This window comes from Euleptes europaea, chromosome 2, assembly GCF_029931775.1.
Source record: "Euleptes europaea isolate rEulEur1 chromosome 2, rEulEur1.hap1, whole genome shotgun sequence".
In the NCBI taxonomy this organism is placed as follows: domain Eukaryota; kingdom Metazoa; phylum Chordata; class Lepidosauria; order Squamata; family Sphaerodactylidae; genus Euleptes; species Euleptes europaea.
This window is the reverse complement of record NC_079313.1, coordinates 14,144,738-14,162,866: the sequence shown is the minus strand read 5'-3', so window position 1 is coordinate 14,162,866 and position 18,129 is coordinate 14,144,738. Positions and strand designations below refer to the sequence as shown.

The 18,129-nt window shown below is 52.4% G+C and overlaps 1 protein-coding gene across 1 annotated transcript in view; it reads left to right on the top strand.

Moving 5' to 3' along the window:
* LOC130473136 (excitatory amino acid transporter 5-like) overlaps nt 1-18,129 on the top strand; it is a 37,355-nt gene that overhangs the window by 1,948 nt on the left and 17,278 nt on the right. Inside the window, exon 2 of the mRNA XM_056844666.1 lies at nt 1,785-1,864. Within this exon, the coding sequence (XP_056700644.1) occupies nt 1,785-1,864 (80 nt within the window). The remainder of the gene's footprint in view (nt 1-1,784; nt 1,865-18,129) is intronic.

The window sequence follows — 18,129 nt, the reverse complement described above, 5'->3', positions numbered from 1 at the left end:
TTCAGAGAGGTTCTTTCAGTTATGACCCTCCGTATCAGAGCCTGGGGTACAAGGAGAGCTGGTTATTGAACTGTAGCAAGTCTGTGGCTTTCCTGGAGGGGTAGGGGCTGTGTCTTCTTGGTCGAGCATCTGCTTTACATATAAGAAGGTACCAGGTTCAATCTCCAGCACCTCCATTTAGTAGGTAGTAGGTGACATGAAAGACCTTGACCTGAGACCCTTGACAGCCACTGCCAGTCAGAGCAGACAAGACTGATCTTGACAGACCAGGTATGAGGAAGCTTCCTGTGCCCATCCAAGGATACAAGCTCCTCAGTCCAGAGACCACCTCCCAGAACAGTTTCATCTAGGGTTGCCAGCTCCCTTTTCGCCACCGGCGGGAGGTTTTTGGGGAGGAGCCTGAGGAGGGCGGGGTTTGGGGAGGGGCTTCAATGCCATAGAGTCCAATTGCCAAAGTGACCATTTTCTCCAGGTGAACTGATCTCTATCGGCTGGAGATCAGTTGTAATAGTGGGAGATCTCCAGCTAGTACCTGGCGGTTGGCAACACTAGTTTCATCCTGAATTTCAGTGTTTACCAGTTCCAAGGAAAAACTATGTGGGTTAGAACTATGAAGGGCTGAGTAGAAGAAACAACACATGTTTGGCAGCTGTGAATAACAACAGTCCCAGATGGCTTGAGCTACCCACTCCACCATCTACTTGGATCACCTTCCCCCCAAAATTTCTCCCCATCCTTTGAAGTCAACAGAGGAATCTTCGTTTCAGAGGGACGATTGGTGGGAATTTGAAGCAGGATCTTCTTGGTAGCTGCACCATCTCTTTAGAACCTTCCATTGACCATTCTTATCCTCTTTTCTCCATTTCATTAAAACTTGGCTATTGGAACGTTTCCCTTTTGTTTTTGTGTTATGAGGTATCCCTTAATTTGGCAGTCCTGTTTTTGTGTTTTTATTGTATGCCATCAGAGTTTCATAATAGCTACAATAATTATAATTAGTGCTGGTGCCCAATTAAAGATATGCTATTCAATGTCATGATCTTGAATCTGTTAATCTGACAATTAAATGTGCTTATATTTGCATATGAACAAAGAAAAACACCTAGGCCATTTATGCATGACTGTTTCCTTGTGGCCACCCTGCCAACTACTTCGGGGGTTTGCTTTGATGGTGCTTGCATTTTCTGACCATCAGAGGTCGTCTCGCTCTCTCCATGCCTTTCAGCTTGTTTTGCCCGTGTTTTCTGGATGCTGGCTAAACACAAATCCAGAAAACCCAGGCAAAACAGAGATGGCCATCTAATCTTTTCTTAAAAACCTCCAGGGAAGGAGAGCTTACCACCTCCTGGGGAAGCCTGTTCCACTGAGGAACCTCTCTATCTATTAGAAAATCTTCCTAATGTCTAGATGGAAACTCTTTTGATTTAATTTCAACCCGTTGATTCTGGTCTGACCTTCTGGGGCAGCAGAAAACAACTCGGCACCCTCCTCTATATGACAGCCCTTCAAGTACTTGAAGATGGTTATCATATCCCCTCTCAGTCTTCTCCTCTTTGGGTTAAACATACCCAGCTCCTTCAGCCTCATAGGACTTGGTCTCCAGACCCCTCACCATCTTTGTTACCCTCCTCTGGACACCTACCAGCTTGTCTACATCCTTCTTAAACTGTGGTGCCCAAAACTGAACACAGTACTCTAGGTGAGTACTGTGTAGCCACGTTGTTTTGTGTAGGCACATTCCTTCCCCACGGACTGATCTGTTTGCTTTCCCTCTTCCCCTGCAGGAGAAGCAGTACTTCTCTTTCCCAGGAGAGCTGCTGATGAGGATGTTAAAGATGCTCATCTTGCCACTGATCACCTCCAGGTAAGAGCAGGGCGGCTGGGGAAGAAGGCAGGCAGCTGCTGGGGCGGAGAGAGGTGCTTTGTCCAGATGGGTTCGCTCACTCTCAGCTGTCAGGGGAGAAAGTTTGCCCTCCAGAGGCTCCATCAGACTGACCTCCGCTCATTTGCAAAGGATAATTTGTGCTTGCATTATAACAACCAGTGTTTTTTAGCTGTACAGTACAGTAAAGGATGCGTTAACTGGAGGGGGAAAATAAAACTTTGAAATCTCATGCGACTTATTATCTATACACTATTTTTTTCCTGTAGAAAAACAAATCATGCCGTGTTCAGAAAAATTATATCAGAGTGAGAGGTGTTGGCTGGAGGTTTCTCCGGGGTAATTAGCCGCAATAGCTAAATGGAGCCTCCACGGGCAATGTTCTTCTGGTTATCGTGTAAACAAATGAAGATGCCTTGAATGCATGAACGCGTGAAGCTGCCTTCTGAATCAGACCCTTGATCCATCAAAGTCAGTATTGTCTACTCAGACTGGCAGCGGCTCTCCAGGGTCTCAGGCAGAGGTCTTTCCCATCACCTACTTGCCTAGTCGCTTTAACTGGAGATGCTGGGAATTGAACCTGGGACCTTCTGCATGCTAAGCAGATGCTCTGCCACTGAGCTACAGCCCCTCCCCAAAGAGTATGCTCACATGAACACATGCCTTATATTGAATCAGAGCCTTGGTCCATCAAAGTCAGTATTGTCTACTCAGAACAGCAGTGGCTCTCCAGGATCTCAGTCAGAGCTCTTTCACATCACCTACTTGCCTAGTCCCTTTAACTGGAGATGCCGGGGATTGAACCTGGGACCTTCTGCATGCCAAGCAGATGCTCTGCCACTGAGCCACAGCCCCTCCCCTTCTGCCTCTTGTGCCAGGGCCCTACCAGCTTAAAGGAGATTATTATAGATGGATAGATGGATGTATTGATATATAGCTCATGGACATATGAAGCTGCCTTCTATGGAGTCAGGCTGTTGGTCACACTAACTCCAGCTAGGGTTGCCAACTGTGGGTTGGGAAACTCCTGGAAATTTGAGAGTGGAGCCTGGGAAAGGTGGGGTTTGGGGAGGGACCTCAGCAGGGTATCATGCCATTAGGGTTGCCAACCTCCAGGTGGGGCTTATAGAATCATAGAGTTGAAAGGGGCCATACAGGCCATCTAGTCCAACCCCCTGCTCAATGCAGGATCAGCTTAGAGCATCCCTGACAAGTGATTGTCCAGCCTCTGCTTAAAGACTGCTGGTGAGGGGGAGCTCACCACTTCCCTAGGTAGCTGATTCCACTGTCGAACAACTCTTACTGTAAAAATTTCCCCCCTAATATGCAGCTAGTACCTTTCCACCCGCAATTTAAACCCATTATCGCGAGTCCTATCTTCTGCTGCCAACAGGAACAGCTCCCTGCCCTCCTCTAAGTGACAGCCCTTCAAATACTTCAATCCTGTCCCCCCTCAACCTCCTCTTCTCCAGACTAAACCTTCCCAACTCTCTCAGCCTTTCCTCATAGGGCTTGGTCTCCAGGCCCCCAATCATCCTTGTCACTCTCTTCTGCACCCGCTAGATTCTGTCCACATATTTTTTTAATTGAGGCCTCCAGAACTGCACACAATACTCCAGGTGCAGCCTGACCAATGCAGTGTACAGAGGAATTATGACATCTTGCGATTTGGATGTTATGCCTCTGTTGATATGATATTCACTATTAAAATTGAACTTCAGATGACAGAAATCAGTTCCCCTGGGGAAAATGGCTGCTTTGGAGGGTGGATTCTATGGCGTAGTGCTCTATGGCCCTCCCTTATCCAAACCCTGCCCTCTCCAGCCTCCATCCCTAAAATCTCCAGGTATTTCCCCACCCAGAGCTGGCAAGCTTACATAGAGTCTACCCTCCAAAGCAGCCATTTTATCCAGGAGAACTGATCTCCAGAGCCTGGAGGCCAGTCGGGAGATCAGTTGTAATTCTGGGAGATTTCCAGGCCCACATGAAGGTTGGCCACCCAGCACAATTTCCTTCAGAGGCCTGCCTGCACACTGTTGCCGGGCAAAGCCCCAGATACGGTTGACAGGGGTAGTCTGGGAGTCCTTCATAGGTGTGCGCAGGGCCAAATCTCGATCAAGACCATGGCACATATGGCAAAGAGGATTGTGCCTTCCCACCTGCGCTGCTTTCGCAATCTGAAACAGCCCCGAAAGTCTCTGTTTGCAAATAGTGGCTCCAGCATAGTGTGTATGGGGGGGGGGGGGAGTCTGCAAATAGTGGCTCCAGCATAGTGTGTATGGGGGGGGGGAGACTGAAGCCCCTTCTCCCCATGCTCTGCAGTCCCAAACCAAATCAGGCCTGTGAATGTTCGGGGGTTTACTTCCAAGCCCAAAACACCCAGACCACATATGGGCCAGGTTGTTGTGATCCTTTTTTTTTTTTAGGAAGTGGAACACATGAGGGTCATTTATGGCTGGCTGTTTCCTCGCGGTCACCCCGCCGACTACTTCAGGGCTTTGCTTTGATTATGCTTGCATTTTCCGACCGTCAGAGGTCGCCTCGCTCTCCCTGCACTTTTACTTGCATTTTGCCCGGGTTTTCTGGGTCCATGTTTAGCCAGCATCCAGAAAACCCAGGCAAAACGCATTGGTCATGAGAAAATAAAAAACATTTACATGGTCATTTGTAACATTCATCGTTCCATTGTTAGTCTTGCACTCCCCCACAAAGGCTTTCATGCCTATAAGAGGATGCGTATAAGCGGAGGGCGGCAAATCAGCCCAGATCTGTTCCATCCTGCTGAGAACTGAAACTGACCCACATTTTCTGTGGAACTGACCAAATTAGCAGCCACATAGGTTGTTTGTGATTATTTCAGCCTTCTCTCAACTGTTCGATCTGAAACTGACCCACGCTTGCTGTGAAACTGACCAAGTAAGCAGCTTCAGGGTATTCCAGCATTATTCTGTTGCTAGTGTACTTGATAATGGCTTCGAGGGGAGGGGTTGGATGAAGGGGACAGACGGGGGAGGGAGAAATGAGAACGGGTGTGGGGAGAAAAGTGACAAGTATGCACAGAGCCAGCGTGGTGTAGTGGTTAAGAGTGGTGGTTTGGAGTGGTGGAGTCTGATCTGGAGAACCAGGTTTGATTCCCCACTCCTCCACATGAGTGGTGGAGGCTAATCTGATGAACTGGATTTGTTTCCCCACTCCTACACACGAAGCCAGCCTTGGGATAGTCACAGCTCTCTCAGCCTCACCTACCTCACAGGGTGTACTGTTGAGTGGAGGGGAAGGAAAGGTGATGTAAGCTGGTTTGATTCTCCCTTAAGTGGTAGAGAAAGTTGGGATATAAAAACCAACTCTTCTTCTTTCGATTTGGTATCGAGGCAGACTTTAAACTCAGAATAAAACAGCATCCTGAAAATGTGGGGAAAACACGAGAAAGCAAGGTGACTTCTGAAGGTCGGAAAATACATGCATAATTCAAACGAAGCCCCGAAGTACTAGGGAGTTGATTGCGATGGGAACAACCCATGCATAAAAGGTCATTGCCTGCCTCTGCATAGCAACCCTGGTATTCCTTGGGAGTCTCCCAAACAAATACTTATCAGGGTGGAGCCTGCTTAGCTTCTGAGATCTGATGAGACCAGGTGTGAGAGATCCCCTCTCTCTGAGTTTACTTCTCAAAATCAAATGTTCAGACGTTGATAAAGAAACAAAGGATTTATTGAAGACATCAGGAGCTGAGACAGGCACAGATAGCAAGTTGCAAGTGAGGGGCTAATCGGGTTTACAGAATATATTGACTCCAGGGCACTGGGGCACTGGGGTTCACACTTATTGTTATGGGAAGTTACAAGCTTGGCAGAATACAAAACATCAGACGAGTCCCAGGAAGTCTGGTGAAGCTATCACACTTCCAAGGCCGCATCGGCCTGAGGGAGTACTGACAGGAAGAACAGCGGGGGGGGAAGATACATGGGACAATCAGGCCTGGCGCCTGAGACCAGAAGGTGTGAACTGCTTTTACGAGTTCACTGATAGCAGGTGATGGGAAGCAGAGACACATACACAGAGACCCTCACATTCTGCCCCCCTTAAGGCCCCCCTCCGGGCCCTCGAGAGGGCGAGGCTTATCGGGATAAGCGAGGTGGAATTCTCGGACCAAGCGAGGGGCCGCCATGTGGGGTGCGGCCACCCATTCATCGTGAGCGGACCCAAGGTTTTTCCAACGAACAAAGTAAAACAGTTTCCCTTTCTTCCATTTGGAATCTAAGACCTTGGATATTTCCAGATGGGTATCCCCTCCTACCACAGTAGGAATCTCACGGTCGGGAGGGGGGTGGAACTGGGGGGCTGCTACATACGGTTTGAGAAGACTAATATGAAATACCGGATGGACTCCTTTGAGAGTCTTTGGGAGCTCCAGTTCCACAGTAACCTCATTGATCACCCTGGTAATGGGGAAAGGTCCCACATAACGGTCGCTCAGTTTTTTGCAGGGTCGAAGGGAGCGGAGGTTTTTGGTGGACAGATACACTTGCTCCCCTACCTTCAGCTCCCATCCCGGAGACCGGTGTTTGTCTGCTTGTTCCTTGTACTTGCTTTTTGCCTTCTCAAGATTTTTGAGCAGCCACGGCCAGGTAGATTTAACTGCCTGGATCCACTCCTGAAGGTCAGGGGTGGCTTGGAGCTCTGGCGTGACGGGGGCGGAACCGAAAGGACCGAATTCCGTCCCGTATATTACTTGGAAGGGACTAAAGCCGGTAGAGGAATGAGGCGCATTGTTGTACGCATATTCGGCGAATGGCAGCAGGTCGACCCAGTCATCCTGGTGGAAATTGACATAGCAACGCAAATAACATTCTACCACCGCGTTTACTCGTTCCGTTTGACCATCCGTTTGGGGGTGATAGGCGGAAGACAAACCCTGTTCCTCCACCCCCATGAGCTTTAGAAATGCTCGCCAGAATTTGGCAACAAACTGGACCCCCCGGTCGGAGAGGACCTTCCTCGGTACCGAGTGTAGCCTGAGGACATGTGTAACAAATAGTTTAGCCAAACCCTGGGCTGAAGGAAGACCTGCACATGGAACAAAATGGACCTGTTTGGAAAAAAGGTCCGTGATTACCCAGAGAACCGTTTTTCCCCGACTAGGAGGTAGGTCGGTGATAAAATCCATGGCTATGACTTCCCATGGGCGGGAGGGGCTCTCCAGCGGTTTAAGAAGCCCGGGGGGTTTTCCCATCCGTTTCTTAGCTGTGGCGCAAGTGGGGCAGCTGCGCACATACAGCTCTACATCGGCTCTCATACCGGGCCACCAGAACTGCCTCCGTACCAGGTGAAGTGTTTTAATGAAACCAAAATGACCCGCCAATCTGGCACCATGTACAAGTCCCAATACCTCCTTGCGAAGGGAGGACGGGACATACAGTTTTCCCCCTTGCATCCACCAAGTGTTGGTTCGTTCCAGGCCAGTAGGGAGGAGGTGGTGCTCCTCTTCCTGTAAGGAAGCGTCCCGGAGCCGCTGTTGGAAGGCTTCCGGGATACCCTTGAGCGTAGGGGGGGTCTCTGGTCGATGGGCTTGGGAGCGGGTGGTGACGGCCAAGCCGGGGACCTCCCCACGCTGCTCGGGCGTGAACAGGGAGTCGACAGGGCGATCGAAATCGTTGCGATACTGGGGGAGTCGAGACAGAGCGTCGGCCAGGGCATTGTCCTTCCCCGGGACATGTTTGAGAGTGAACCGGAATTTGGCGAAGAATTGGGCCCACCGAATTTGTTTGGCGTTGAGCTTTCTGGCTCCCTTGAGAGCCTCGAGATTCTTGTGATCGGTACACACTTCAAACGGCTGTTCGGCACCTTCTAAAAAGTGCCTCCATATGGTGAGGGCATGTTTGACCGCCGCCGCCTCCTTCTCCCAAATGGCCCAGTTAATTTCGGACTGGGAAAACTTTTTGGAGAAGTAGGCGCATGGTCTCAACCGCCCCCCTTCATCCCTCTGCAATAGGGCCCCACCCATGGCCACATCCGAAGCATCCACCTGCACCACGAAAGGCTTGGTGCAATCTGGGTGAGCCAAAACGGGTTCGGACGAAAAGAGTAGTTTTAAACACTCAAAAGCCTGCTGGCACTGGGGGGACCACTGCAAACGGGTTGAGGGAAGCGCGGCACTAGCCCCCTTGTCTTTGGTACGCAACAGATTGGTGAGAGGAAGCGCAACTTGGGCAAAGTTGGGAATGAAGTTTCGGTAAAAGTTAGCGAATCCCAAAAATTGCTGAAGCTGGCGGCGGGTAGTGGGGGGTTCCCAATCTCGCACCGCCTGGACCTTGGCGGGGTCCATTTCTAAACCTTGGTGGGAAATCACGTACCCAAGAAATGTAATGGAAGGTTGGTGGAACTCACATTTGGATACCTTAGCATACAGTTTGTGCTCCCGCAGCCGCCGGAGCACTTCTCGCACTAGGCGCACATGTTCTTCCAGGGTTTCAGAGTAAATACCACCACCCCCCGAAACAGCAAATCATGTAAAACCTCATTAATCAATTGCATAAATACACTGGGGGCCCCCGAAAGTCCGAACGGCATGACTAGGTATTCAAACATTCCAAAACAGCTGGAAAAGGCCGTTTTGGGTTCGTCTCCTTCTTTAATGCGGATGCGGTGGTATGCTTCCACTAAGTCCAGTTTGGTGAAGATTCGGCCCTCCTTTAATTGTGCTAAAAGGTCGGGAATAAGAGGGAGAGGGTAAGCGTTAGACTGGGTGACCGCGTTTAGCCTACGAAAGTCAATACACAGTCTTAGATCTCCCGTCTTTTTCTTCACAAAGAAGGCCGGGGCCGAATAAGGAGCTTTGGAAGGGCGTATGAAACCCCTCGCCAAGTTAGCGTCCAAATAGTCCCGCAACACCGCCTTCTCACTAGGGCTCATGGGGTAGACCTTCCCTTTAGACAGTTTGCCTTCCCCCACGATTTCAATGGCACAGTCCGTCTCTCTGTGGGGAGGTAGTTCGTCACATTCTTTAACATCAAAGACATCCGCAAACTGCGAGTATTCGGTGGGAAGTTGAGGAGGAATGGAGATCGGGTTGGGGGACCCTACCAATGCGGCGGCCGGAGTCCTGAGTACCCGTTCCTTGTCATGCAACCCACAGGGGCTGTCGGGAAACGAGAGCACCCGTTTAACCCAGTCGATGGAGGGGTTATGTCCCCGTAGCCAGTTCATCCCTAACACCACTGGGGTTACAATAGGGGCGATGGTAAAATACAAGCGTTCCCAATGTTCTCCCACCGACATAATCACGGCAGCAGTTCGGTGGGTCACTGGGCCCCGTTTAAAATCGCTCCCGTCCATTTGGGAAAAGCGGAGGGGTCCCGGAAGCCGCTTACGCCGGACTCCCAGTTTCTTGGCGGCTTCCTCACTAATCATAGTGCGGGCACACCCCGAGTCAACCAAAGCGGGGAATTCTAAACTGGGACCCCCTTTGGGTAGGGAAAGGTGAACACGTACATACACATTGTCCTCTTGGGCGCTTACCATCGGTGGAGCTCCTTGCACAACGACAGGGGCGGTCTGCTGCGGAGCCCCCTCTACAGCAGACCGACGGCGTTTTTTGCCGGCTGTTCCCACTCTTCCTCCTCGCTGGAAGAGGGGGATGGGGTGGTGGCATTCGGGGATCCGTCCGAATCAAAAGTAGTATTTGTAATCCGGGACCCCGTTGGGCCTGTAGAGGTGGAGATCACATCCTGGGGGCGCGCATGGAGCGCGGAGGGTGCGCCGGAACGCCGGCCCGGTGGGCCGCTCCTGCGGCGGGGCTGATCCTCAGCGGTCGCCTTCTGCGGTTCGTTCGGGGCTTGGCGAGGGGGGTTTGGACGACCCGCACGAGAGGGGCATTGCGATGCAAAGTGCCCCTTTCCTCCACAGGTCAGGCAGACTCCGGTCTCAAAACGTTTACGGCGTTCAGCGGCCGAGGGACCCCCGCTCCCTCCCGGTCGGAAGTCTCGGCCCCGGTCACTCCGGGGTCTCGGGTCTCGTCCAACGCGTTGTTTGGACAAGGTCAGGAGTTGTTTGCGATTCTCGATGTCGGCAGCGTGGCGAACCCAACCTTCCACATCCGGGGGGTTCCCTTGCATAAAAGCCCAATGCTGGAGGTCCGGGTTGAGGCCCTCCCTGAAGCACTGTACCAAAGTGGCCTCACTCCAGTCCAGGATTCGGCTGGCCAGTGATTGAAACTCACTTGCATACTGCGCCACCGACTTAGTCCCTTGGCGCAGTTGCATCAGGGAGGCTTTAGCCCGCTCACCCAGAGTCGGGTCCTCGAAGCGGTTGCGGAGTGCTACCATAAACTCATCCAGGGTTCGTAGCACCGGCGAGCGGAGTTCATACTGCAACACCATCCAGGCGGCCGCCTCCCCTTGCAGCAGGGAAGCCACGTACTGCACCCGGGACTCCTCGGAAGTGAAGGTCCGGCCCTGTTCTCGCATAAAAATGTCTACTTGGACCATGAAAAAGGTCAACTGGTCTCCTGAACCGTCATAGGTGACTTTCAGGTCCCGACGGGACGGGAGGCTAGGAGGCGCGGGGGGGGCTGCCGGTGTTCCGTCCGGGAGGTTGCCGGCAGGCGGTTGCACTTTCAAGGCATCCAGGGCCGCGGCCATCTCACCCATCACCCGCCGCATGGACTCCATCTGTTCCTGCATGGCTTGGCGATCCTCCAGCCACTGCCTGCGTTCCTCTTCCATCAGGGCCTCCTTGCGCGCCGGGTCCCCTTCAAGTCCCGTGCTGGGGAAGGCCAAACGGCGATCCTTCGCCGCAGTTCGGGAGAGAGACCAACCCTTGGGGGAATCCAGCCAATTGTTAAAAAGTCCTCGGCCTTGGTCGGGGATGGGACCCCTAGGCTTCTTTGGCTTGGCACCCTCCTCCTTGGGATCCGGCTTCTCCGGTACCACCGGTCCATCCGGTGCGTCAGGGGTAGTAGGGGTGTTTTCCTCATCGCCTGACATTCTGTCCCAAAAGGTACAGCAGCAGTTCGAGAGGCAAAGACTTGCAACTTAATGTGAGAGATCCCCTCTCTCTGAGTTTACTTCTCCAAATCAAATGTTCAGACGTTGATAAAGAAACAAAGGATTTATTGAAGACATCAGGAGCTGAGACAGGCACAGATAGCAAGTTGCAAGTGAGGGGCTAATCGGGTTTACAGAATATATTGACTCCAGGGCACTGGGGCACTGGGGTTCACACTTATTGTTATGGGAAGTTACAAGCTTGGCAGAATACAAAACATCAGACGAGTCCCAGGAAGTCTGGTGAAGCTATCACACTTCCAAGGCCGCATCGGCCTGAGGGAGTACTGACAGGAAGAACAGCGGGGGGGGAAGATACATGGGGCAATCAGGCCTGGCGCCTGAGACCAGAAGGTGTGAACTGCTTTTACGAGTTCACTGATAGCAGGTGATGGGAAGCAGAGACACATACACAGAGACCCTCACACCAGGCTAACCTGGTCCATCCAGGTGTAAGGGTCTGTAAGCTTTTGCCTTGTGTCCCCCCCCCCCTGGGCTCGTAAAAGCAGTCCAGGCCTTTTGTCTTTCCTTGGTTCAGGCGCTGCGTGTAGCAGGCCCCAGGTTGGAATGTCTCTTCCCACCGTCCACCTCCCTTGCTCTCTCCGACTCCCTCTCACCAGCTGTGGCCTTGGTGTGCAGATAGCAATAACGAGCTTCCTGAGGTCTTTGATGTTCCTGTACCATGCACAATTATCTCGTAGATTCCCATAACATGCATTTGACGTCTGCTTCCCTGTAGGGGTTGTAATTCTGTCTTTGTGAAATTGCTAACACTTGCAACTTTACCAGTGTAAGGCCTATACTAACCTGAAGCTTCCAATAAAGTTCCTTGTTTCTGCATGACCGTCTGAGCAAGTGATTTTATGGAGTTTGCACAGGGAGGTTGGGAACCCTCACATTAAGTTGCAAGTCCTCTGCCTCGTTGTCCTGCTCCTGTACCGTTCTTGGACAGCTATGGCAGGCAATGGGGATGACAATGACAAGAAGGACAGCACCGTACCCAAGCAGCCCGATCCGGCCCCTTCGGAAGGGAAGTCGACTGGGAAGACTTCCAGTGGAGCTGACTCGGGATCGGGTCTGGGTACAAAGCCTAAGTCTACCCGCTTGAATACCTGGCTGGAGTCTCCCCGGGGTTGGTCGCTCCCGCAGAGCGACGCGCGGTCACGACGGACTGCAGTTCACGGGTTGGGGTTCGAGGACGATCCCGCCCGAAAGGAAGCCCTGCTGCTTCACCAGATGGATGAGGAGCGGCAGCGCTGGCAGGAGGAGCGCCAGGAATTACTGGACCGGATGGATGCCATGAACTCGGTGATTCTGGACATGGCTCAAGCCATGGACGACCTGAAGGTACCGACGCCACCCGTGGCTCCGGCGGACGGAGGGCAGCAACCAGACCCACCTGTGGCTCCCGCACCTCCCATCCGTCCCGCTCCACCGGCCCACCGAGACCTGAAGATCACGTATGACGGGTCGAGTGACCAGCTGACGTTTTTTATGGTACAAGTGGACATTTTTATGCGGGAACAGACCCGGACCTTTACCTCGGAAGAATCCCGGGTCCAATACGTGGCGTCTCTTCTACAGGGTGAGGCGGCCGCCTAGATGGTATTGCAATATGAGCTCCGTTCCCCGGTCTTGCGAAGTCTTGATGACTTCATGATTGCTCTTCGACATCGTTTCGAGGACCCGCATTTGGGTGAGCGAGCAAAAACCGCCTTGCTACAACTGCGTCAAGGGACTAAGTCGGTCACGCAGTATGCAAGCGAATTTCAGTCGCTCTCGAGTAAAATTTTGGACTGGAGTGAAGCTACCAGGGTGCAATATTTCCGCGAAGGTTTGAACCCGGAATTGCAACACTGGGCTTTCATGCAAGGTAACCCTCCCGATGTTGAAGGGTGGGTTCGTCACGCCGCTGACATCGAGAACCGAAAGCAGCTGCTGCTCCTGTCCCGGCAACGTACCGGACGGGAGACCAAGACCCGTGGAGACAGGCCCGGCGGTCCGAAGGACTCTCGTCCCCCCTCGGGGGGAGGACCATCCATGACCGAACGCCGCAAACGCTTTGAGAGCGGGGCCTGTCTCGTTTGCGGGGGAAGAGGACACTTTGCCTCTCAATGCCCTTCCCGACCCGGACGTCCGGGACCGTCTCGTCCGGCAACGACCGAACCTGAGAAGCCCCCTTCCGAGGGGCAACCTCGCCGCCGGAGCGGCGCACCGAGCCGACGGGGCGCACCCTCGGCAATGCACGCACGCACCGACGTCGAAGCCTCGGGCACTTCTGGCCCATCGGGGCCACGGATTACAAATGAAACCTTTGACTCATTGGAGTCACGGATTACAAATGCCGTGTCTGCTTCCTCCAGCAAGGAGGAGGACTGGGACATGCCGGCAAAAAACGCCGTCGGCCTGCTGTAAAGGGGGCTTCTCAGCAGACCGCTCCGAACGTTGTGCAAGGAGCTCCACTGATGGTAAGCGCTCAGGAAGACAATGTGTATGTAAAGGTCAATCTCTCGTTGCCAAAAGGGGGGCTCATGTTAGAATTTACGGCCCTAGTTGACTTGGGTTGTGCCCGCACCCTGATAAGCGAAGAGGCTGCCCGACAATTGCGAGTTAAGCGAAAGCGACTACCTGAACCCATCCGCTTTTCCCAGATGGATGGCAGTGACTTTAAAAAGGGGCCTGTTACTCACCGCACCGCCACGGTCGTCATGGCAGTAGGGGAGCATTGGGAACGGCTTTATTTTACCATTGCTCCCATTGCCGCGCCCGTTGTTTTAGGGATGAACTGGTTGCTGGGGCACAATCCTTCCATAGACTGGATCGAGCGGACGCTCACCTTTCCCTGCAACCTGTGTGAATTCCATGATAAAGACCGAGTGCTTAAAACTCCCGCAGCCGCCCTCGTGCCTTCTATCAAAGCTTCCCTGCCCCAGCTCCCCAGCGAGTATTTCCAGTTTGCCGATGTGTTTGACGTGCGGGAATGCGATGAATTGCCCCCCCCACCGGGAAACGGACTGTGCTATAGAAATAGTGGGGGATGGCAAATTATCCAAAGGGAAGGTCTACCCCATGAGTCCTAATGAAAAGGCAGTGTCGCGAGAATATTTGGACACCAATCTAGCGCGGGGCTTTATCCGCCCGTCAAAGGCACCATACTCGGCCCCCGCCTTCTTTGTCAAGAAAAAGACGGGAGACTTAAGACTGTGTATTGATTTCCATAGACTGAATGCTGTCACTCAGTCTAATGCATACCCCCTCCCTCTCATTCCAGACCTTCTCGCACAATTGAAGGAGGGCCGAATCTTCACCAAATTGGATTTGGTGGAGGCTTACCACCGTATCCGCATACGAGAAGGGGACGAACCCAAGACTGCCTTCTCAAGTTGTTTTGGAATGTTTGAGTATTTAGTGATGCCGTTCGGGCCTTCGGGGGCTCCGAGTGTATTCATGCAATTGATTAATGAAGTACTTCATGATTTATTGTTCCGCGGAGTGGTGGTTTTCTTGGATGATATCCTCATTTATACGAAGACCATGAAGGAGCACGTACAACTGGTGCGCGAGGTGCTGCAGCGGCTGCGTGAGCACAAACTGTTTGCTAAGGTTTCTAAATGTGATTTCCATCAACCCTCCATCACTTTTCTGGGGTATGTGATTTCCCACCAAGGCTTAGAGATGGATCCCAAGAAGGTTCGGGCGGTAATGGAGTGGGACCCCCCCACCACGCGCAGACATTTGCAGCAGTTTTTGGGCTTTGCTAACTTTTACCGGAACTTCATCCCTAACTTTGCCCAGGTAGCGCTCCCTCTCACTTTGCTCCTGCGTACAAAAGGGAAAGGGGCGGGAGCCGCCTTGCCCTCTGCTAGGTTGCAATGGACTTCGGACTGCCAGCAGGCTTTCGATACGCTCAAGCGGCTTTTCTCGTCTGAACCCGTTCTCGCGCACCCTGATTGTGAAAAACCTTTTGTGGTCCAGGTCGATGCCTCTGATGTTGCCATGGGGGGGGGGGCCCTCTTGCAATGGGACGAGAACGGTCAGCTGAAACCTTGTGCCTATTTTCCTAAAAAGTTCTCCCAATCCGAAATCAACTGGGCCATTTGGGAGAAGGAAGCCGCAGCTGTTAAACATGCCCTCACCATTTGGAGGCATTTTCTGGAGGGGGCAGAGATCCCTTTTGAGGTTTGCAGCGATCACAAGAACCTAGAGGCCTTAAAAGGGGCTAGAAAGCTCACCGCGAAACAGATTCGTTGGGCACAGTTTTTTGCCAAATTCCGCTTTGTCCTGAAACATGTGCCAGGAAAGGACAATGCGTTAGCGGATGCTCTTTCTAGGCTCCCCCAATACCGCAATGACTTTGACCGGCCGGTAGATTCCTTGTTTACCCCTGAACAGAGAGGGGAAGTCTCGGGACTTGCAGTAACCACCCGGTCCCAGTCCCACCGCCAGGATTTTCCTCCCCTCAAGGGAGTCCCGGAGGCTTTTCAACAGCGGCTCCGGGACGCTTCTTTGAGGGAGGCGGATCAGCAGGTTCTCCCTGCAAATCTCGACCGACAGGGCTCCTTTTGGTTGCAGGGGGGTAGGCCTTATGTCCCCGAAGTACTCCGGAAAGAGGTGCTGGGAATGGTCCACGGGGCCAAACTTGCAGGGCATTTTGGGTTTGTAAAGACTTTGCATTTGTTGCGGTGTCAATTTTGGTGGCCAGGTATGAGAGCCGATGTGGAGTTATACGTGCGCAGCTGCCCCATTTGCGCCACTGCCAAAAAGCGAATGGGGAAGCCCCCTGGACTCTTAAAGCCTCTGGAGACTCCGACCATGCTCTGGGAAGTAATCGCCATGGATTTTATCACTGATTTGCCCCCAAGTCGGGGGAAAACTGTACTGTGGGTGATAACAGACTTATTCTCTAAACAGGTTCACTTTGTTCCTTGTGCGGGGCTACCGTCGGCCCAAAAGTTGGCTAAACTGTTTATTAATCACGTGGTGAAGTATCATTCGATCCCGAGGAAGGTCCTCTCCGACAGAGGGGCCCAATTCGTTGCCAAATTCTGGAGGGCCTTCCTAAAAGTCATGGGAGTGGAGGAACAAGGACTCTCTTCAGCCTACCATCCCCAGACCGATGGTCAGACCGAATGTGTCAATGCTGTGGTAGAATGCTATCTAAGGTGTTATGTCAATTACCACCAGGACGACTGGGTAGACCTACTGCCTTTTGCTGAATATGCCTATAATAATGCCCCCCATTCCTCCACAGGTTTCAGTCCGTTTCATGTGGTTTATGGAAAAGACTTTGGGCCCTTTGGTTCTCCTACCATCACTCCTGAACTTGAAGGGGTGCAGGAGGTCCAGGATTGGGTACAGGTGGTGCAGTCCACTTGGCCCTGGCTGCAAAAAAACTTGGAAAGGGCCAAGCGCAAGTACAAAGACCAGGCCGATAAACATCGGTCTCCGGGGTGGGAACTCAAGGTGGGAGGGCAGGTTTACCTTTCCACAAAGAACCTATGTTCACTTCGGCCTTGCAAAAAGCTTAGTGACAAGTATGTAGGTCCTTTCCCCATCACCCGGGTGATCAACGACGTCACGGTGGAGTTGGAACTCCCCAAGTCTCTTCGAGGGGTGCATCCGGTGTTCCACATCAGCCTACTTAAACCGTACGTCGCTGCCCCTCACTTCCACCCCCTCCCTAAGTCCGAGATTCCTACGGTTGTGGGGGGGGAATCGCATCTTGAAGTTTCTAAAGTATTGGACTCTAAGCTGACAAAGGGTAAATTGTTCTATCTGATCCGCTGGAAGCATCTGGGGCCCGCCCATGACAAATGGGTGGCCGCTCCCCATGTGGCAACTCCCCGCCTGGTTCGAGAGTTTCACTCTGCCTATCCTGACAAGCCTCGTCCACCCGGACTCGGGGGAGGGGGGCCTTAAGGGGGGCAGAATGTAAGGGTCTGTAAGCTTTTGCCTTGTGTGTTTCCCCCCCCCCCCCGGGCTCGTAAAAGCAGTCCAGGCCTTTTGTCTTTCCTTGGTTCAGGCGCTGCGTGTAGCAGGCCCCAGGTTGGAATGTCTCTTCCCACCGTCCACCTCCCTTGCTCTCTCCGACTCCCTCTCACCAGCTGTGGCCTTGGTGTGCAGATAGCAATAACGAGCTTCCTGAGGTCTTTGATGTTCCTGTACCATGCACAATTATCTCGTAGATTCCCATAACATGCATTTGACGTCTGCTTCCCTGTAGGGGTTGTAATTCTGTCTTTGTGAAATTGCTAACACTTGCAACTTTACCAGTGTAAGGCCTATACTAACCTGAAGCTTCCAATAAAGTTCCTTGTTTCTGCATGACCGTCTGAGCAAGTGATTTTATGGAGTTTGCACAGGGAGGTTGGGAACCCTCACACCAGGTCAGGGCAAAGCAGGGAAGGAACGCTCCCTCCTTCTAGGCGCTGTACAACTCTCTCCTGTTTCCTTTCATTAATCACGCCATCAATTGTCCTTTAATGAGATCACTCCCGTGGCACAGAATGTGCAGCCGGAGATTAGAACTTGCTAAAAGGCTGAGGATTTCCTCACGCGTCACTGAACTGTGTTTCCAAAGCCTCCTTTGGCTTGGCTGCTCCACTGCCTGGCATTCTGCTGTCTCAGGAGATGAGCAGTCAGCGCTGGACTTCAAGAGGATCCCCTGTACGAGAGACCCACCCAAAAAGGGCCTTCTTTCCCGCGGTTCCTGTTTCTCTCTTGCATGCTCGGCACGTTGGCTTTTGCTTCCCCTTTTGCAAAATTCTAAACACAAATTTAAAGACCAAGCTTAGAAGATTACAAATAAGCTTGCCAACTCTGGGCTGGGGAATTTCTGGAGATTTGGGGGTGGAGCCTTGGCAGGGTGAAGTTTGGGGAGGGGAGGAAACGAAACTCTCATGTGCCCCCTGTAGGCACTACACACACCTCTTCTGAGTCGTTCAGTTAGCCCCTCTGGCGATTTTCCCTTAGGTCATTTATGAATGGGTACCTTTATTCATGTTTGCCCCCCAGTCTGTCTCTGTTGTTCCTTGGAGTTATGCATGAGTTTTTCCTCCATTAGCAATGACCTCGCAGCCAGCCCTCACAAATCTCAGGACTTCCCGTTCCTATTAACTCGATTCTTCCCCCTCCCCTGACAGCCCGGGTGAAATCCCTGTGCATAAGGCAAAGTGCAGGGCACGCAAGCTTGGTTTCTCTCAC